A 23,185-nucleotide genomic window follows, 5' to 3' on the forward strand; every position below is an offset into this window, starting at 1 on the left:
AGAAAATGCCTTATAATTGCAAACGCGCTCACTCCATCTCATAACAAGAGATATCAATTATAATCTATGGAGCATATAATTAGCTAAAACACACAAAAAGCTCTCAACTCATGTTAGTAAGTTGCAGTATCTATGGAAGTTTCTGATATACAGATTGGTCTATCTGAAGTTTCAGATGAGATTATCTCGAAAACTGTACATCGAGTAAAAATATTGGGTAAGACAGCTTTGTAAGCTCAAAGGGGGACATCAAATGATACTACACATGACATCCAGCCCGCACCACAAAGAACTTGGCAGTATGAGCCCATTTGTCAGTAGGGCATTGCACCCTCTCTGGCATAGATGTGTGCATTGATTCAGTTGGGAATGGTGCCATAAAGACGTTGCATCCCCCCTGAGGCATTTCGCCCACAATTGTTGTAACTGTTCCTTGATATCCTGGATACTGGCATGGAGATGGAGTTAACATGTGAGCTGGCCCCACATGTGTTCCATCAGGGAAAATTTGGGGAGCTTGCTGGGCATGGGAGTACCTCAACATGACACAGACAGTTCATAGAAATACTTGCAATGTGCAGACAAGCATTGTCCTGTTGAAAAATGGCACCATGATGCTGCCACATGAGAGAGAACACATGAGGAAACAGGATGTCCATGACGTGCCACTGTGCCATCAGAGTTCCCTCAGTCACTCCTGGCCATGACCTGAAGTCATATCCATTGGCTACCCACACCATGGTGCCAGGAGTAACATTGCTGTTCCTGTCCAAAACATTATAAGAATGGGAATGCTCCCCAGATCGCCCCCATATTCACCAAAAATGATCATGCAGCATAGTGCAGAACTGTGATTCGTTATGGAACACAGTGCGACACCACCCATCAGCAGTCCATGCTTCCCAGCACATAGTACTACTCCAAATGCAACCATTTGTGTTGTGTTAACTGCAGCATATGCATAGGACATTAATTCCCTATTCCAGCTACTGATAGTCTTCTATAAGTGGTGTGAGGTGACACAGTATTTGGCAAGGAGTCCATTACTTGTTCTCAGGTGGCAGGCCCAGATGTGAAGAGGTTAAGATATGCTTGGTGGAGATTACAGCAATAATTGCCCTCATGTTCCCATGCAGTCTAACATGGGGCCACTGCCACATCCGAATGCCCCACAAATCTGGATTTTACCAGCTGGCCAAATGGGGACCAACAAGGAGGCTATTTTCAAACTCTCATCAGATGCTGATAATGCTGTCTCACACAAGTATATAGCCTCTCTGTATCCTTCACAGTGATCACTGAGTTTCTGAGACCATTTTTACTGCTTATATACTGTACCAGGCATTGTAACAACACATAGTTCTACCAATACTAATGAATTTTGGTAGACATTCTACCTGTTACAGAGTACAGCAGCTCTAACTATTTACATACTCACCGATGGAGTGTATGCGTATGAAGTTAATTGTGATATCTGACTGTCTCTTCCAGGTGTTTGTAAGGCAGTGTATATTTAAATTGATAAAAAATGCAGAAACTTCTGTGTCCACCTGAAATACTATAGTATTGTCTAAGATTTGTAAATCTGTAAACAATTTTTGTGGATTTCCCATATGGGAGTTTACTAAAGATAGAATTTTAGACACTAATCTACTGTTGTGTGGCTTCTTGGCCTTGAGAGACGCACAAGAATTGCAAATACTGTTAAATGGCCACATTTCTCACAATATAAAAACATTTTGAAATGCTTAGGATGCCAATGGCATGGATACCATATGAAATGCTTGAAATAAGACAGTAGTCGAACTTGGTGAGCACGAAATGCTATACTGTGATTAGAATCACTAGAGGGAAGATTCTGAATCCAAACAAAGCACTGGAGAAGGTAAGAGAATTTCAGACCTCAGCTGCAATCAGGCATTGTAATAAATCCAATGGCTGCAAATGAAAATTTGTGCCAGACTGGGACTCTAACCTGGATTTCTTGCTTTACGCAGGCTGTCACCTTATCTGCTTCAGCTATCCAAGTACACTTTCTGTCCAGCCCAGATCCTCAACTTGTTGCACACTACACATGTAGTGCCCACTGTCCATTATCCTTGTTACTCGCAGCTTCACCTGATTCCCACAACACTTTAGATGTAATGTGCACCTGTACTGAAGGTATCATTATTTGTCATCAGGTGCATATATATAGATGTGTGGTGCCTGTTCTTTCAGAAATGTCCAAAATAACAGGCACCACACATACACTGCAGAGCCGAAGAAACTGGTACACATGCCTAATATCGTGTAGGGCCCCTGCAAGCACGCAGAAGTGCCACAACGCAATGTGCCATGGGGAGCTCACTAATGTCTGAACTTGTGCTGGAGGGAATTGACACCATGAATCCTGCAGGGATATCCATGAATCCATAAGTGTACAAAGGGGTGGAGATGTCTTCTGAACAGCACATTGAAAGGCACCCCAGATATGCTCAATAATGTTCATGTCTGGGGAGTTTGGTGGCCAGCAGAAGTGTTTCAACTCAGAAGAGTGTTCCTGGAGCCATTCTGTTGCAATGTCCTGTTGGAATTGCCCATCCATGGACACGAATGGATGCAGGTGATCAGACAGGATGCTTATTTAAGTGTCAACTGTCCGAGTCATATCTAAACATATCAGGGGTCCCGTATCACACCAACTGCACACACCCCACACCATTACAGAGCCTCCATCAGCTTGAACAGTCCCCTGCTGACATGCAGGGTCCATGGGTTCAAGAGGTTGTCTCCATACCCGTACACGTCCATCCACTCGATATGAAATGAGACTCATTTGACCAGGCAACATGTTTCCAGTCATCAACAGTCCAATGTCAGTGTTGACGGTTCCAGGCAAGGAGTAAAGCTTTGTGTTGTGCAATCATCAAGGATACATGAGTGGGCCGTGAGTTCTGAAAGCCCGTATCGATGATGTTTCGTAGAACGGTTTGCACGCTGACACTTGTTGATGGCCCAAGATTGAAATCTGTAGCAGTCTGTGGAAAGAATGCACTTCTGTCACGTTGAATGATTCTTTTTCAGTCATTGTTGGTCCTGTTCTTGCAGGTTCTTTTTCCAGCTGCAGTGATGTTGGAGATTTGATGTTTTACCAGATTCATGATATTCGTGGTGCACTTGTGAAATGGTTGTACGGGAAAGTCCCCACTTCATTGCTGCCTCAGAGATGCGTGCCCTTCACTCATGCGCCAACTATTACACCACATTCAAAGTCATTTAAATCTTGATAACCTGCCACTGTAGCAGCAGTAACTGATCTAACAACTGAACCAGACACTTGTTGTTTTATATAGTGTTGCCAACAGCAGCACCTTATCCTGCCTGATGGTAGAATTCTGATCTGGTAAGCACTTTATGTGATTTGCAACAATAATACTCTGAAAGCACTTGACAGATCCTGAAAAGTGACAACTAATTGGTATCATAGAGATGGTTTACTTTTCTAAGACAACATGCTACCTCCTGAGACAAAAGGAACAATTTCTGAAGATCAGGATCATTTACCTTGAAAGTGGTAAAGTGATTTTGTAGTTAATGCAAGTATATTTCCCAGACTTCAGTGCCATTCTGAAATAATGTTGTCATTGTTGCCAAGGTTGTAACTACCAACATTACAAACTGTTGTTGGTGCTGACCCTCTTTGAGGTGTGAATTATTGTCGAAGCAAGGCCAATTGTTGGTGGTTGGAGCATGCACACAATGCCTGCGTTAGGGTTGCATATCGGGTAGCCTACACAACCAGCACCTGACCGCAAGTGAAATGATGGACACCCCTCAGTGCCCGTGTCCTGTGGAGCAGTGCTGGGATGGCTTACTTTATCCCAGTGTCTGGAGTTAACTTCCAAACTTCTCCAGTCTCTTATACAGCAACGGCATGTTACAGTATTGATAATGATCTGTCTGTGTCCGTCCGCATGGGAATGGTACATTTGATGATCACATCAGTGCTGTTTGTAATGAGCAGGAAATGTGGCTGCACCAGGTTCGTCAAAAAAAAAATGTTTCAAATGGCTCTGAGCACTATGGGACTTAACATCTATGGTCATCAGTCCCCTAGAACTTAGAACTACTTAAACCTAACTAACCTAAGGACAGCACACAACACCCAGCCATCACGAGGCAGAGAAAATCCCTGACCCCGCAGGGAATCGAACCCGGGAACCCGGGCGTGGGAAGCGAGAACGCTACCGCACGACCACGAGATGCGGGCCCAGGTTCGTCTTCTCCCTTCTCTCATCATCAGCGGAAAAAACACAACACTATACCATAAGCACAATTATTACAATCACCAATATTAGACAGACAATCGTAGTACGTATGACATGTAAGCCTCCCACGTGGCATCAGCTATGAACGGCTTTTACCAAGCAATGAGTCACATGAGATCATCACCTTTAGTGTGTGTGTGTGTGTGTGTGTGTGTGTGTGTGTGTGTGTGTGTGTGTGTGTGCAGACGTGCGCACAATTACTGTAATTTAAAAATGATTTTATGAAAAGTGTCAAGACATTTTCAGAGACTGATTAGCTCATCTTGGGATGAAACCATACCAGTTACACATGAGTTATTAGTTATTATAGATCCTAAGTAACATTTTCTGATAATTTTACCTTCTGCAAAACATAATTTGTAATTAGGCAAGTTGTTATGATTATCTAGCTGCGACCAAAACCAAGAAGAGCTTAAATTGCATGAACAAAATAGCTTTGCAATTAGTTTTGTTTATCTTGAAGTTTATAAGTAGGATAGCTTCTTAGCCTAAATGTAGTATTCTTGCATACTACCTCTCATTCTTCCTGTATCTATACCTATTTCTCATGAGTACTTGATGTTTCTTATAATTTTGTATTCACAATAATACAACAGGTTATGGTGCAACAAACAGAAGAACACAAATAAGGATTCATCATATAGTATTATTGAGCCATCTGCTTTTGTACACTAGAGGTCAATACCTTGTTATTTTCCTCTTTTGTAGGGTACTTATCAAATTTCTTTGGTGTAATATCTGACAAAAGTGAGACTTCAGGCAGTTTGAATTCTTGTTTTATGACTTATCAACATCTTTGTGAACTTTTGAATATTATGACAGAAATGATTTTTTCTTTTTGTTGTTTTAATTAATCAAGATTGTGAACTTTATAATCACTGTGTTTTAAGTTTAAAATAATTGTTTTCTTCATTTTGTGTAAGCTGTGTGTTTCTGATGTGCTTAGCCGAAGTCACAAGCTGTCATCTCACTCTGGTTTTGAGCCCTGCCTCTGCTTTGGGGATATATTGCTGTCATTTAAATTTACAAGTGGTGGAGAAGCGCCCATGTCTACCACCGTCAAGTTGCAGCAAAGTGCCACACGTTCATTACCTGCAGAGGAGGGCCACAAACAGCATGACTTTGTGAGGACACAGTTCCACCGCACCACACAGTGCGAGTTTTGTGGCAAGAAGGTGCTGTTTGAGACACTGAAATAAAAAATTTTCACCTTTTTTTGATGTGGTATATTGTGTGCTGAAGCTTATGCTTACATTATTTGCACAAAGTTTTTACACTTTTTCATTGTTGCTTGAAATCAACAGTGTTTGTGCTAACTAAAGTACAAGGCTTTCTTTGCCTTTTGCATGTGTTGCTTTAACTTCGTTTAAACTCTTTAATAGGCATGTTTCTTTGAAGCATTATACAGTTGTTTGGGAGCCTGCACAGGGGTATTTAATTTAAATCTTAAGTGCCATAAAAAATGTTTACATTTTTTCAAGCATCACGCCCTGTAATGAAATCACATGCAATCAGTAGTCAATTTTATAACATTTTGAACAAGATAGCTTGTTGCCCTACTTGCTACTTAGTACAGTTCCCAAGAAGCATTATTGCCTAGACAACTGAGGCATAGCTTCATTTAGAAAACTTTATTTTAACTATAACTTCCACTTTTTCCTTCTAACACAGTTTCTGTACAGTTCTAAAACCAGCTTTTGTGTGAAGGTGTATCTAATAGGGTGGATTTTGTTTCAGGGCTTCCTTGTTAGCTTATGTTATCATAGTGCTCTTGTTTCATGTTTCTGTAATAATATGGAATAATAAGAAATACTTGTGTCAGATCTATTGCAGAAAATTGTTATACTGACATATGATCAATACATTATGGTGAAGGTTATCATATTAAGTCTCTGGAAGTAAAGTGTGTGCAGTTGTCTGAATATTAAATAGGAGTTAACAGTTTGATTATATTTGTGGTAGTCTATTTTTGATGCATGATTGTTAATGTATAATTGTTTCTCCAATAATTTCTCATGAATGCTCATTTGTTATTTCCCATAATTTTTTTTTCACGTATTTGCGGTAGTCATCAGAAGTGTTTCTTCATACAGTAATTATTCTTGTTGTTCTGTTGGAAGACATCTGCTGTACAGTGGTAAATTTTGTCATAAACTTCTCTCTTTCATGGCACATTACCCAATGAACTTGCAGTTGTTTGCGTTAAAATGACAACTGCATCAAAAACTTGAGCATTGAAGTCAATAGATGATTCCTGGAACGACACAGCAGGGTACACTATATGTCAGGAGCAATGAACTAGTACTCTGAATTAATCACCAATAAAGGTAGACAACATATTACTAGCACATAATAAGGATCTGCATTTGCATCTACATACATACTCTGCAATCCACCATATGTTGCATGGCAGAGGGTACCTTGTAACACAGCTAGTCATCCCCTTTCTTGTTTCAGTTGAAAATGGAGTGAGGGAAAAACAAAAATGTATGTGCCTCTCTATGAACCCTAATTTATCTCCTAGTGTCTTCATGGTCTGTACATGAGAGGTACATTGGTGGTAGTAGAATAATTCAGCAGTCGGTCTCACATGCTGGTTCTCTAAACTTTCCCAATGGTATTTCACGAAAAGAACGTCATCTTCCCTCTGGGGCTCCCCATTGGAGCTCACAGAGCATTTCTGTAGTACTTGAGTGTTGATCAAACATGCTGGTAACAAGTCTAGCAGTATGCCTCTTAGTTGCTTTGATGTCTTCCTTTAAACTGCCTGGTGAGGATCCCAAACACCTGAGCTGTGCTCAAGAGTGGGTCGTACAAGTGTTCTATATGGGACTCCTTTATAAGTGACCTACACTTTACAAGAATTCGCCCAATAAAACAAAGTCAACTTTTCCCCTTATATTCTTGTTCCATTTCATTTCACTTTTGCAGTGTTATGCCTAGATATTTATCAACGTGACTGTCAGGCAGAGCTCCACCAGTACTGGCTCTAATGTTACAGGTTTGTTTTACCTATTCATTTGCGTTATCTTACATTTTAATACATTTAGAGCAAGCTGCTATTCATCACACCAAATGGCAATTCTGTCTCAGTCATCCCGTATCCACCTATAGTCATTCAATGATGACACTTTCCTGTATACTGCAGTTTTGTTAGCAAATACGAGTGGGCTTCGAAAAGTAAGTTACACTTTATTATGGCAGACCAGGTAATGTTTATGCAATGCTGCGCTATACTTCAAAGTGACACAGACACAGACACATGACACTGTTTCTTAACAGTCAGGAAGTCTCTTTAACAGTTGTCCCATTCTCCCAGTCATTCAATTCCTTGATGATAGTAGTAGTAGTAGTAGTAGTAGTAGTATGGTATTCTGCCTTACGGCAGGTCTTGTCATGGGTTAAGCCTCTTCCACTCTTGTCTGTCCATAGCCAGTCTTTTCATTTCTGAATATTTGTCTCCTTTGACATTGTCCAGCATTTGATATCTTCTCTTACATCTTCCCCTTTTCCCCTCCACCATTCCTTCTATTACCTCCTTCAATAAACAGTCCCTCCTCATCCAATGTCCAATCCAGTTCCGTTTTCTCTTTCTGATGACTTTCAGCATGTTTCTTTCTTTTCCAACTCTTCTTAACACTTCTTCATTCCTTATGCAGTCTTCCCATTTCACTTTTTCCATTCTTCTCCAGATCCACATCTTTAGTGCCTCCAGTCTTCTATCATCTTCCTTCCTCAATGTCCAGGTCTCTGCACCATACAGTGCAACGCTCCAGATGTAACATTTGGCAAGTCTTTTCCTCAGATCTTTGTTTAGCAGTCCGCGAAGTAATTTCTGTTTCCTCTTGAATCCTTCTTTTGCCATTGCAGTTCTTTTCCTAATTTCTGTTGAACAATACATATCATCCATTATAACACTTCCAAAGTAATTGAAGCTATTCACTTGCTCTATTTCCTCTCCCCCTATTTTCATACAGCATTTTCTCCCCTTTCCTCCTATTACCATGCTTTTCATTTTCTTCTTGTTAATCTTCATTCCATATTCTTCTAATTTTGTGTTTAGATCATCTAACATTTGTTCCATCTCTCTTGCACTCTCTGCCATCACAACCATGTCATCTGAAAATCTTATACACTCCACTCTCCGACCCCCTATACAAACTCCTCTCCTTCAATCGAAACATTCATTAATAATTTCCTCCAGATAGATACTGAACAGTGTTGGTGATAAACAACCACCTTGTCTTACACCTATTCCCAGTTCAGTTTGTCCACTCATCACATCTATTCTTACTCTTGCTCTCTGGTTCAAATATAAATTTCTAATTATCCATCTATCCCTCCAGTCAACTCCATGTTTCCTTAGGATTTCCCTCAGTTTGTCCCATCTGACACAGTCAAAAGCCTTCTCAAGATCAATGAACACAACATACACCTTCCTTTGGCTGCATGCGATGTCAGGCTCACTGTCCTGTGTTCCTCACACTTGTTGCTGTTCTTTTTCTTTTCTGTAGGTATTATGATACTTTCTGTAAAGTCCTTTGTCCATTTTCCTGTCACGAATATTTGATTACACAATTCAGTCAACTCCCTTTTCCCTTCTTTCTTCAATGACTTTAACAGTTCTGCAGGAATCTCATCAATTCCCATCTCCTTTCAATTTTTCGTCTCCTTATAGATGCTTCAATCTCACTAGTTAGAATTGCATTTCCTTTGTCATCATCTGCAACTTTATCTTCTTCTTCTATCCCAAACTCTTCTTCACTTAGTTGGCTGTCTGCAGCGTATAGCCATTCTATATATTCTTCCCATCTTCTCATTATTTCCTGGGGTTCACTCACCATTTTACCATCTGCTACCTCTACTTCCTTGATGATAGAAATCTGCTAATTTATCACAGAGTCATTTGAGAATTGCTGGTGAATGTCCTCATCACTGAAAAATCTCTTTCGCATCCAGATGTTCTTTCAGTCTGCCGAAAAGATGTAAATCATGTTGTGCAGAATCTGGACTTCCTGATCAGAATCACTCACATACATATAGCCTTGGTTAAATTGTTGGCACTATTTCACTTTATCTGTATGCCACATTACATTTGGTCCATACACAGGCAGAATTGCATGGTGAATCTGTGTGCATTTTAAATGTTGTGCCCACAAGAATCGTACTCTCCAACACAATTTAACTTTGGAGTGCACTGCCAGTTGTCACGCAATTTCACTCATGCATCTGTTATTCTGTCTGCAGGGAACCTGAAACATGCACACTCGTGTGTGCCATTCATGTTGTGCAACGGTCATAGTATGGGATGACATTTATGTGTATAGTAAGCAAGAGTAATCCTATAACACTTCCATGGGCCACTCCTGATGATACACTTGTCTCTGAAGAACACTCACCATCCAGGACATACAGAATGTGCCTGTCGCTCTTCATCAATGTTTCACAAGTCATTGTACGAGAAAAGGGCAAGTAGAATTTTCCACGGGTGATGCTTTCTAATTCAATGCGGATTTGTGGAGAGGAGCTTTCCTGCCTCAAGGAAATTAATTATATTTGAATGTAAAATATGCTCAGGAATTGTGCAGTAAACCAACATTAAGGTCATCAGTTTGTAATTTTTCCCGTCCACTTTTTTTACTCATCATATGTATGAGAGTCACCTGTTTTTTCCAGTTGCTTGTGATTTTTGCTGGGTGAGAGATCTCTGAGAAATGAAATCTAAATAAGAGGACAGTGCCAAAGAGTACTCTCTGTAAAACTGAATTGGGATTTCATCTGGCACCTTATCTGTTTTCAACTCTTGCAGCTGCTTACAAAACCAGGGATGCATATTTCTGTACTGTCCATACAGGAGTCTGTGTGATAGTCAAAGATGTTGGTATGATACTCCTATATGCATGATTTTTTTAATGCAACATTCAAAATTTAATCTTTCCTTTTGCTATCTTCTATTGCAGCACCTGGCTGGTTGTCGTATGTCTCAATAGAACCCTCTGACCTGCTTAACAGTTTTATGTAGGACCACAATATTCTTGAATCCTCGGCAAGGTCTTTCAATAATATATGACAGTGCAAGTTACATGTTTTGTGCTTTGACCTTTCCTTAGCTGCACAAATCTCTGCAACTTCTGCATGCCAACATTTCTGCATTCTTTTTTCAGTTGAGAGTGTATCAGTTGCTGTTTCCTCAGAATTTACTGAGTTTTGTTATTAAACTGTGGTGGGTCTTTTCTGTCCTTAATCCACTTATTTTGCATGTAATTCTCAAGAGCAAGATTCACAATCAGTTTAAACTTCACCCATAATTCCTCTACATCTGTCATGTTGGAACTAAATGACGTGCATTGATTGTTTAAGTGGGATGCTAACAACTGCTTATCTGTTCTTTTCAGCTTAAAAACTCCCCTGACCACCCTGATGGATTTTTTAACTTTACTAACCATCATTACTATGATGATGTCATGGACACTAATCCTTACTCAGTAAATGTCTGAAGATGGCCTTGTGAGCCGAACTAGTGCTTTTCATTTATTACTGATCCATGTGTCTGTGCTGACTCTGTTGGTAGGGCCAGGTCCGTATCTACAAGCTCTAAAATATTTCTATTGGGTGTATGTTGTCAAATTAGCTGCTCAATACAGATTTCGAAGAATGTGTTCAGAACTACTTTACTAGATCTCATTGTACCACCTGCAATGAATTCATTGATGTCACAGTCTATGCTGAGTAGGTTAAAGTCATCTCCAACTAATACTGCATTAATCAAATGAAATTATGTGGCTCTAGAGACTTTTTCAAGTCTCAAACATGTATGATGTGTATATTCAGACTGAAGTGATGAATGAAAATTCGTACCGAGGCTGGGATTTTAACCCAGATCTTCTGGGATCTGTGACATGGATTCTAATCCTGGCCTTGGTACAAATTTTCATTTGTCACTTCATTTGGGATATATACATAATACTACATTATAGGTGTACTTACTTCAAATGATTCTTCAACTGTTCAGCAGAATCAGTTGTAAAATACCAGACAATTAACTTGCGTTCATTTAGTTTTGTTACTTGCATCCAGATAACTTTGCAGACTCAATTTTGACCTCAATAGACATATTATTTTTGTTGCTTACAATCAACACTCCCCCTCCTGTGATGTCTAATCTGTCTTTGTAACATACACTCCATGCCTTGCTAAATATTTTGGAGCTTTTTACTCTAGGTTTAAACCAGCTCTCAGTTCTCACTGTAATTTGAGTGTAATAGCTTTCATGGAAAGTGGTAAATTCAGGGGCTTTATTATAAAAACTTTGGCAATTTACTGTTGAAGTTGTGCCATTCAAACGTCTTTGATATTTATGGGATCTGATTGTACTCTACACATCGACTGGTGAGCATTCATCAGATGACCTAGTCTTAAAAAAAAAGTGCACCCCACAAGTATTCTGTTACCCGAGTAGCTACTTCCTCTGTGAGGTGAACATGTTAAGGGGAATCTTACAATTCTTCAACCCTTAATGTAGCCAAGAGTATCACAGAATCAGCAGAGCTTCTGGTTGAGACCCTCCACTGTGCTCGAAACCAAGCAACCCTGATCAATTCTGTGTATGATCCTGCAAATTATAACCTTTACTTGCACTACTTCTGCAATCTGTCTGTGTGAACTGAACATAGCCTCAGAACCCAAGCTACAGGCCTCATCGGTATCATCATAAGCCATGACCTGCAGATAACTGCACTCTACACCCTCGATTGCCACAGACAGTGCCTCCTCCACATCTCCTGCGAGACCCCTCGGCAGACATACTGAGATGCACATTATGCATCTGACATTGGAGCTGATGACAACTGGCATACCCTTACCCCCATGTGTGCCTTCTTGGGCCCTTCAGAAGATGCAGACTTGGCAGCAGATCCCTTGAATGAAACATGCAACACTTCTTGAGGTGACCTATGAGATGCAACAGTTTCCCCACTGCCGCTGCTCCCTTAGGCAGCAGCATGCAGGTGGCTTACCAGCTGCTCACAAACTGTGGGCAGCTCCTCCTGTTTCCACACACAGCATGCACACTCCCTATCCATCCTACTACTAAAATTCTGATGCAAACATGAGTACAAAAGAAAAAGCCCTGTTGTCTTTTGGGCACAGATTTGCACTACCAAACTTGTTAAAAACACAAATGCAAGTACTACCGCAGACTGTCACTGACACTACTTCACTGCACACTGTCAGAAAAGGAACTGCTAGTGTAGGTGGTTACATTACTATTTTCGGAAGTAAGTGGTTGTGGTGCTGCAGGTGAAGCTAAGGTGCACTACAAAAACTACGAGCTACAAAGAATAAAAACAATTTGAAAAAATAAGACCTGATGTATACACTGATTTGCCCTATCAAACTTGTTAAAAACAGAAATGCTAGCTACTTCAATGAGATGCTCACTGAAACCACTTCATAGCACACTGTCAGACAAAGAAACAGCTTTATAGATAACAGGGAATGCTGTTCCAAATGGACCGTGTATTAAAGTAAAATAAACACTTTGTGTCAATTTAACACACTATGTAGTCAAACACCATAAAGAGGCTGATTTTGTAGAATTTGTGGTTGTAATAAAATTCTTGAACAGAAACAATTAGAAATCCCCTTCTGTTTTGTTGTTACCTGTTTCACTAGTCTAAGGTTTTATACATATACAAAAGCAAATTTTCTATGAAGTGAAATATTTTTACTTAATGGCCTACATCCTTCTGATAAGTGAATGTATACTGGCAAAGATAAGCAGAAATACATTGACAGATTTATTTTAGCAATGCTGTTTAATTCTGCCATTCAGAAGGGACTATATGGGAAAATGAGGCACAAAAAGCTATTTGTGCATGCTTCTCTGAAAGTCATAAAATATCATTGAGCTTTGCTAGCTATGTTATATAAAAACCAATTTTCATAAGTTCTGTATATTTTTCAGGTCACACACACACACACACACACACACACACACACACACACACACACACACTCATTTACTGAATCCTTTTCAGATATCTAACACTAATTCAGAAAAGGCCAGACAGTCACTAAATCATGACATCCACAGGAGCGAACTCCATTAAAAAGTTCGTTGGATTCTGTGTAAGCATATCTAAAATGTGTTAACAATGTTGAATGATGGGCAAAAAACTAAAGAATTTAGATAAAGATTTATGGGTAAAATATAGGTTATAAAATAGTTTTGCTAATGAGAAAATTTCATAGGCAACACAGTACAGCTTCAAACATATTTAAAGTTCAGAGTGACAGCATAAACTTGTGTAAAAGCTTAAGCTCCAAGTTCACAATTCAATGTTCAAAATCAAAATATGCATTTCTTACAGAAAAATTTAGAGTTTATCATTTAATTTTAACTCATAAGGTTCTGTGGGACCATTTGAGCTCAAGTTATCTGTTACTCTGTGAATGCTCAAGTACTGCAAGGAATGCAACACACACTTCGAAATACTGTGTTTGGACTCTTGATTCTTCAAAAATTTTGTAGTGATGTATCGCATCTCCACTGCACAAAGTGAAAATAGTCAGTCCCACACTTGCTAACACTTTGTGATGTTTGTCTTTGGTGTGGGGCATACTTGACCTCAGAGCACTGTAGAAGTGCTTTCTGGGCATCCACATGACTCTTAGATAATTTATAAAACATTTAACTATAATATCTAGAGCATTACACTACTGGTGCAGGCTGTATGGTCATCACAGTTTCTCATACTAGAACATAATTACCTGGAAGATACTAGTTTGGAGAAGGGTACTGTCTTGTAACATTTACTTGAACATGAATATTTTGAGTAATTTTGCACTCCTTGTTGGTGGTCTTACATTTCAGCGAGATTAGTTGTATTCTATACTACTAGTCTGTAGCTAGGATACTATTCTAAGCATCTAGTCTATAACTAGAGGTCTGGGCTGTTTATCTTGTGTGCATTTAAGATCATCTTGAATAGGAATTACATAAATAGAGTGTGTTATATGATAGACCTAAACTCACGAGTTAGAGAGGATACTGAGTTATACAGAGGTGCATAAAAAAAGGTGGAAAGTGCTTAGGCTTGGGACAAAGTCCTATGTTAGAAAGAGAGAGAGAGAGAGAGAGAGAGAGAGAGAGAGAGAGAAGATATCTGATGGAAATACAATGAATTCTTCCAGATGAAGTTGCAGAAAGACTACTATTTCTATCAGTGCTTTACTTTTGTGCTTTCAGTGTGATCTGTCTAGGTGAGACACTGATCTAGCGTCACCCCCAATTGTTTGAAAATGATATACAACTGAATTTCTTTGCCTCTCAAGCATAGCGTTAACTTGAGTCTTCTGTATCAGGAATGCTTTTCTATGCATTTAGCCAACATTATCGCTTGGGTCATACCAGGGAATAATATTATCTTTCATGTTTTTGCCAGACTTTTAGCTTTGTTTAGCATGTTCTGATGGTGTGTGTTAGTGGTGATTCAATCAGTATTGCAAGAAAAATTTATTGGACTGTGCAGATGTGTTGTTTAGAGGGTGTGATAGCCATGTAGGAGTTGAACAGAACTGGACCTAGTTCTGACCAGTGTGCCGATTTGTTGACTTTTAGTGCTTACCTTCACTTTAAATGATCTCCTCAATTGATGGCTTTTTTTGAGTTTTACTGTTTGCCCTGGAAATTGCTGTGTGTACAGTTAGTACAGCAGATGAGTATAAGAGCTATGTCAAAAATTTATGGCCCATTGGGTAATGCAAGTCCACAGAACTCTTTGTGGTTGAACACTGCTTCAGCAACCCCCATTAACTTTTAGATGGAAGAGTGGTCTTATTGGAAACACAACTAAAAGATCAGCTGAATTTACTCATTCTTGATGAGATGCTGGATGGCTTTGGGTGTGAGCCATTCATAAAGTTTAGTCATACTTGGTACCAGACCGTAAGTTTGAGAAAGGGTAGGGTCTTCATCAAGTTTCACTATCATGACCTCACTGGAATGTTTCCGTAACTTAGGAAAGCAGTGTACTGAAGTAATATGAGTGAATATTCTCATGATATAAATGATTGACAGGGAGTTTTCCAAGTGCTCAGTGGCTAGACTGTACTGTCTAAAGGAGTGTATTCCTTTTAGCAGTTTCATTGTTTTTGATACATCTTACGATGTCTGGAGCATTAGTGTGTCTTTTCATTGACATCTGCTGCCACGTAATGTGTTTTGTGGCCCCTGTCATTGGTCTTTACAGACTGGACTTATCTTTCAAAGGTGTCTGCAAAGGTACTTTTTTAAATCATGATGAATAAAAGGCTGTGCTTACTATGCAGAGGGGGGTATCTCATGCATCCTTAATGGAATGTCTTGGTGGCAGTGTAGGTACATGGTGGTGAGTTATTGCTCATTTAATGGAGATAGCTATCACATCTGCTGTGTCAGTCAACCATTGTGGTAGCTGTGAATCCAGATTATGTTAAAATGCACATTGTTTAGGACCTGTATGTCACCACAGGGAGTAATTTAATAATTGCAGATCATTTCTCAAACTGTACCTCCATTTTGATGATAATCAGCCTGCAGATCTTGTTCCAAATCAAAATATGCCCTAAGCTCACCTTTCACAAGCTGGTCCGCCTTCTGTTGTGCTCTTATTTCAAAGGTTTGTTTACCTTGTGCATTCTTTGGTTTCGAATGCTGTTCTTGCCCATTGCATGCTGTGGTGTGTTGTGGCATTGGAGAGCCAGTAACCTGTCCATAGGTGCTTATGTGGTTAGCATGTAATTGTCATATTTATCTAACCTTTTTTTACCACCATTTGTAGTAACTTATTTCTTGTTTCCCCTTTCCTGTCTCTATCCTGCTTCTGATGTTCATCCACTTGTCCCTAGTTTTAGTTTTACTGTTGGGGGCTGAAGTTTTATATTTTCTGCACAGTCTTGTAAGGTCCTCTTTGTGCAGTTTTTTTTGTGGATGTGGGGGTGGGGGGTGGGGAGGGGCATTCAGCTAATTCATGTTCTCCAGAACATCAAATGCACCTGGTGGGCGTGCAGTTCTCGGCAACATGAGACAGACCTTAGTTGTAGCAGTGATATGGCATTCCATTTTGTCTTAGTTACCTTGCCAATATAGCATCTTTTTGACATCCAAAATTTTTCTGTTTTTGATGTATTTCACAAAACTGCCAGATAAATGTCTGGGTTTTGCCTAACCACTGCACTTCCACTAAGGCACTGATTTTGAAACCTAGCCCAACAAAATAGCCTTGAAGTTGTCTACATCCATTTTGAGCTGAAAGTTCCTGAAGATCACTTTCAGGGATATATTTGCAGCTGTTGAGAGCCTGAAGAATGTTCATTCTTATGTGGGAATGTCTTTTTGATGGCTGTAAAATGCACTGGTTCCAGCTGTTGGCTTTCTGGAGCATTAGAACTTACTTATGTCTTAAGCTTTGTTGTCTACCCTTTCCTTCGAAGGGAGTGATTTCATGCTTCGGTATTTGTTTAGTTGGGCCTAGTTCCTTGGACGGGTCTGATAATTCTTGTTTATATGCCGTTCATCTCTCTTGTTTTTCTATATTCTGCAACAAGTTATTCTGCTGGGCAGATGTCAAGAATGAGTAGACCTCCAGGAGGAGCATATTCTGCAAAGGATTGCTCTCTGATGAATGATTATTCCTGGTGACATTGAAGTTAGCTACTGGAAAGTGCTCCCAAGTAAGCGATACTCCTCTCTCCCTTATCCAATTACTGAAAAGTGCAGGCAGTAGTTATAAGGCTGCCAAAAAAATGTTAAGTATTACCTTGAGTGGAGCAGCAATCACCTAATGACATACCAAGTGTCATTAGTAGCGTGATGATGTGCCCAAAAATGTACCTTAACTCACCAGTAACAGTAACAATTTATTTGTCAATCTTTTGGGGAGCACTTGGAGTGAAATGTCCAGTTTGCTGAGTGTGAAGTTGAGTCCCCACACTCTGGTCCTTACAATGAAGATGTGACACTGTGACGCATTGGTAAGAACAAGTGAGCAGAGATCTCCTACCTACCCGTTCCCATGCCCTTTTTTTTTTTTTTTAAAAAAAAAAAAAAAAAAAAGCAGCCACTCCACAGGTAGTATGGGTTCTGTCTCAGTCCTTTTACAACATAATTAATTTTAAATTCACTCTCTTTCTTCCCATTTGGTGCAATACTGAAATTCCTCTCCAGAACACACTACATTGCTCATAGAAACCCATTGTAAGTATTTGCTAACATGTCATAATTATTTCTTAAGCGGTGATCACCCATCAGTGAGGTTGACCAAATGTATCAATCTGACTTTAAAACTACAGCTAAATATTTAAAAAAACTGTTTTTCCACAATGGTGGCTGTTCAGAAAGGATGCATAAATAATTTGCTGTGGTAATAGTTTCAGCTTTGCAATACAAATTAGGCATCTGTTACAAATCTTAACCTATAATGGTACTACATATATTGGTAGCTCAGTTACCATTACTATTTAATTTACTATCTTCACTTCAAAACATATAGAACTTGTAATAACTTCTTTGAATTTGACTTCAGATGAATTTAGCTTCCATAGCAGAGTTTTCTAAGAAAAGGTACTGTAACTGCAAAATGTGACATTATTAACTTTAAACTGAGTGTGTCTAAAAAAAAAAAAAAAAGATAAATCATCAGTTTTAGTTATTGTAAACCAAGTGCCATGAAATTTTATTTAAATTACTTTCAAAATACTGTCAGTCAAACTGTGCAATAAAAAATTGTTATGTAACATATATTTTTAAAAGTTAAGTATACAGTGTAACCCTCCTCAACTGCTTAACACCAGCAGTGACTTACACACAGCTGTGGTGCACATGCAAAAGTCTGCACTTGTCTCGCCTCATCACACCTGGTGTAATTTTCATAGACGGAGTGAAATTCCACATCTAAAGAGCCAGCTGCTACACAATAAGCATCTATGAGTAAATACAACATTTCTCCAATTATGAAACTTAAATTTAATCTAGGCTTTCTCTTTAAGTTATAACTAATATTTAAAAATTCTGTTATAACATTGTGTTACTTTTTGTTTTTTCTTTATACTAAAGATCAAAACTATTTTATATTAAATCACATATTCAGAACCCATGTGGTTAAAAATGTTTATCACATGGCATTCCTGACAATCAACACTGAATGCATGCAATATCACAACTCTGATATTATGTTGTGCTGTGAATAAGTGTTGTGTCAGTCTGACAAGGTGTCGGTACTGTTAAGCCTCCACCTTTGAAGAAATATGCCATTCTGGAGGTATAATGCTCATTCAGTTAGTGTCCCATAGCTAAAGAAGCTTATTAACTGTGGCACACTGGCCCATGTGAATTAACATTAGTGCACTGTACATCAAGTGGTACCTTTAACATGGATCTTAAATCATTTAATAGTGAATTTCATGGCCAATAACTGATGCCGTCATTTTCTTAGCTGAATATCTCTCACTTTGAAAATGGCCCCATGAAACCACCAAAATGCTGTTGTATGGATAATTTTCTTTACTGGCAGCTAGTTAAAGTCAAGCAGTTACCTTCTGGTCAACTGGAACATAATCACTTGATTGAAATTAGTTGTCTGTAAAGAGTATTATTCATACTGCAGCATTTTGGTGATTTTCTTACAACATTTGTCGAGTTCTTTAAAACTATGGAGAAAATATCTCACATTCTTTTCTATTTTGTTTTTCCTCATTTTCTAAAATCATCTTTGCAGGTGTGTGTAAAAAGGTGTTTTCTACTCATTTTCTTACCAGAACTGTTGTTTAATGTAAACAAAATGCAACCTTCTTTCCAACCATAAATTTCAATTGATATGTTCTTTTAGATCATTAGGTCTAGTAACTAAAATAAAAACTGCTAGTTGTTAAATTACAGAATTTTCATATTTCTAATTCAGTTGCTATATAATCATCCAGCAGCTATATGTTTGTTATTGTTACAGATATGGTTGAAAGATGCAGTTCAGTGTCGTAGCTGTGATATGACGTGTCACAAGAAATGTGTGGTCAAATGTCAGGTGAGCACTCTGTGTGAAGGTTCTCAGAAAACACCTACAGGGAACACATCCCTGCAAAGAAGCCCATCACCAACTCCACGACGAGCATCTGTTCTGCCTGAGATCATTACCAGTGTTGCTGATGGTGACAACAGTGAGGTACCTTTAATTTTCATCTTTTTTATTATAATGAAAGCTTTGTTCTCATTTATCTTCACAATGATTAAAAGTTCTGTTATCTGTAGAGTCAAATACTGATTAATATAGACCTTTAAAGTGCATCTATTGTTATGATGTCATTGTTGTTGGGAGGAATTCTTTGTTTTATTTAAAGCAGTTTCAGGAAATGTAATTCAGTAGTCAACCTGAAACCTGATTTGAATATTGGACATATGACACTATTGGTGACTTAGTTGGAGTCACCCATTTTAAAGTGTAGCTGATAAAAGACTGCAGCTTCACAGTTTGTTTTATATGTGCAAAGGTTTGATGGAGGTTTGGAGGTGCAGACTACATTAACTACCAGGAAAAAATAAGAAAATTAAAAAGTCAAGTGCCCATAAAACCTTTAGATTTTTACTCTTAGCAAGTGCCTGTTCAGTCATCAGTCTACAACTTAAGCACTTGTGTAAGAATTTTGCATCCAACTAACTTGTATCTAATGAATTATACTCATGTTTCCATTAGTACAGCTGCTGCGAGTTAGAGTTAATGTATGTGGGAGAATCAAAAAATAACACACAGAAATCAGTTCACAAGAAAAGAGAAAAAAACTGTTCATCAGTAAGACCAACATTCCCCAAACTAAAGTTCATATCCCCCTTGGAGATTAATCCCGATTGATAAGAGAAACAGTAAATACACTGCCAAGAAACTTTTAGTGTGTTCTCTTTTGTATTAGTTTCATCATTAATATGACCTGATATATATGCTATGGTAATTTATTCTTTCCACTCAGATATTGTCAGGACATTGCTTTTTGGTTTATAATTTGGGTAGAATTATATTAATTACCAACTTCAGGCTACACATTAAACTGTAAATGATAGTATATTTCCTTAGCATCAGTACAGATGATTTCAAGAACATATGTTAATGAAATTTACAAGATGCCAGTGCTGAAAGTGTGAGGGAAAGAAAGACTAATTAGGCTACATCACATAACAATATACACATGACTGGGATAGCATTGAAATGCGAAGCTGTGGTTGCATTCGGTCAAAATTTGAAGATTAGATATTTGTTCAGATAGGAGGATAGTCCATCAGACAACAAACTGCGTACTTGAAGTACAGAAAATATATCTTCCTTGAAATACATAAATATGATGCTGAATTAATTTCCTGGCAACAGAATTAAAAAATGTGTTCCAATGAAGAAATTGTTCAGTTCAGAGTTCTTTGTTTCAAAGGAATATGGCCAATGGAATTGTAAGATTCTCCCCAGTTTCTACCTTTTGTAGACAATAATTAGTTTCCCTACAGTTGATTTAAAGAAAGGGAAACACAACAAAAATTTTACTTGCTTTTTAAAAATGTGTCATACAGTGAGGTGCAGACAAAAAATATCTTCTGCCTTCATGACCTAGTATGTTGTGTGGCTACAGCCATACATTTCATTACAAAGTTGCACCATGAAAGACACATCCAGAGCCATCTCAATAGCACAGTTTTCATCCATGGCTCACAGTAATATTAGTTTTTGTACTTTCTTCACTAACTGTTTGACTGTATGCAAAATTTGCAAGTGTATTTATGCATTCCCCTATTGCTAGAGATTTCTACATGCCATATGCACTTGGAACAAGTAATGAGACACTATATAAAGAAAATATAATAATTAAAATTTTCTTTCAGCTTATACTCACTCAGTTTTAAACTGATACATTTTGGATAAATTTGGAAATTCGAATGATATCCACAGTAAAAGTATGTCATGGCTCCTGTGATCTGGAGTAGCAGTAGAGTTCTGTCAATGTGCCATTTGCCTACTGCTGAACTGATTAGAGCAACACTTAGTGGGACTGTCTCACTATAACTTTCAGGCTGAAGATAACCTGTTACAAGCAGACAGTACCTTTTTTTCTTGAAGTTCTGGTTAACATGTTGTTTAATTATTTCAGTTGCCTTGTCTTTAAAATAAGTCATTGCTTGGCAAGTAGACATGCTTTTCAGACCTCTGTGGGCCTCCCATAGTCTGGTGTTGTACCATTACCAGTTTGTTGTGCTGTATAAGCCATATGTGATGATATGCAAATGCTGCCATTACCTCAGTGAACAGCACAGCAGTCGGTAATCTGCAGTTTAGAGTGGGCAAAAAATACAAACCACTATATGCTGTCGTATCTCGGTATTGTTTAGGGCACCAGATTTTCATCATTTCTCCTCAGAGCTCATAGTAAGCTATTCCAATGCTGCCCTATTGGTCAAGCTTGCTTCCGGATGCCCTCCAGGAAATTTGTTGCATTCATGTTATTCTTGGGACCAAGAGCTGGCTGAAACCTATAGTAGAAAGCTCCGATATATTTAGTGAGCATATCAGAAAGACAGGTTAGAATCATTGGAATCAGTGTGTTCATTGCAGTCAACAAAATATTGTATGTATTGAGGTTAAATTTGAGTGTGACTGTGAAGTTTTCTGGGTGCATATAACTAGTGTAGATGAAATCAAGTTAATTGTTGGAGCTTATGCCAGCCACCTGATTCAGCTGTGACATTTTTAGAGTCATTCAAATAAAGTTTACACTCAGTAGCATGCAAATACCTAGATCATGCAAATCAGTTGACTTTACCCTAATGAGTATAGACTGGGGCATTTATGGATTCACTGCAGGGGGCATGGACAGGCAGTCTTGTGAAGTGCTTTTGAACATGTCTTCCGAAAACTGTCTTGAGCCGCTAGTTTGACAGCCTACACACAATGGAAATATTTTAGACCTTGTGCCAGTGTAGGGACAGGGATTAGTGATCATGATGGTTACCAAAGTTAATAAATCCATCAAGAAGGTTAGAAGAATATTTTTGTTACAAAGAGCTGATAAGCAGTTGTTAGCATCCCACTTAGACAATGAATGAATATCGTGTAGTTTCAATATGATGGGCATAGAGGACTTGTGAACAAAGTTTAAATGGATTGTAAATCACGCTCTGGAGAAGTATGTGCTGAGTAAGTGGATTAAGGATGGCAAAGACCTGCTATGGTTTAATAACAAAATTCTGAAAATGCTGAGGAAGCAAAGACTGTTACACTGTCTGTTGAAAAGAGAATGTGCAATTAATGACTGGCAAAAGTTAATAGAGATTCTTATGTCTGTAAAACGATCAATGTGTGAAGCATACAACAACTAAAACCATCATACTTTTAGCAAAAGATCTTATCAAGAACCAGAGAGCATTCTAGTCCTACATAAAATTGCTAAGCAGGTTGAACACTTCTGTCCAGTCGCTTGTTGGCCAGTCTGGTGTGACAATAGAAGATAGCAAAACGATAGCTGAAGTTTCAAAATTTCACATTTTAGAAATCATTAATGCAGGAGGATCAAACAAACATACTATCATTCGTCCATAATACAGACTCCTTTATGGAGAACTTACTAATAGACATCTCTGACATAAAGAAGCAACAGAAAGAGTTGAAAACAAATAACTCACCAGGTTCAGCTGGACATCCAGTTTGGTTTTATGAAGAATACTCTACGGCATTGGCCCCTTACTTAGCTTGCATTTATCGTGAATCTCTCGCACAGTGCAAAGTCCCAAGTGACTAAAAATAAGTGCAGGTGACTCCTGTATATAAGAAGGATAAAAGAACAGACCCACAAAATTACAGACCAATATC

The 23,185-nt window shown here is 38.5% G+C and overlaps 1 protein-coding gene across 2 annotated transcripts in view; it reads left to right on the top strand.

Moving 5' to 3' along the window:
- Positions 1 to 23,185, top strand: part of LOC126183707 (PDZ domain-containing protein 8) — a 215,048-nt gene that overhangs the window by 156,357 nt on the left and 35,506 nt on the right. For both annotated transcript variants that reach the window (XM_049925893.1, XM_049925894.1), the window contains exons 10-11: positions 5,257 to 5,485; positions 19,295 to 19,507. In XM_049925893.1, coding sequence (XP_049781850.1) covers positions 5,257 to 5,485; positions 19,295 to 19,507 — 442 coding nt within the window. The remainder of the gene's footprint in view (positions 1 to 5,256; positions 5,486 to 19,294; positions 19,508 to 23,185) is intronic.

Source organism: Schistocerca cancellata, chromosome 4 (genome assembly GCF_023864275.1).
Source record: "Schistocerca cancellata isolate TAMUIC-IGC-003103 chromosome 4, iqSchCanc2.1, whole genome shotgun sequence".
NCBI classification, from domain to species: Eukaryota; Metazoa; Arthropoda; class Insecta; order Orthoptera; family Acrididae; genus Schistocerca; species Schistocerca cancellata.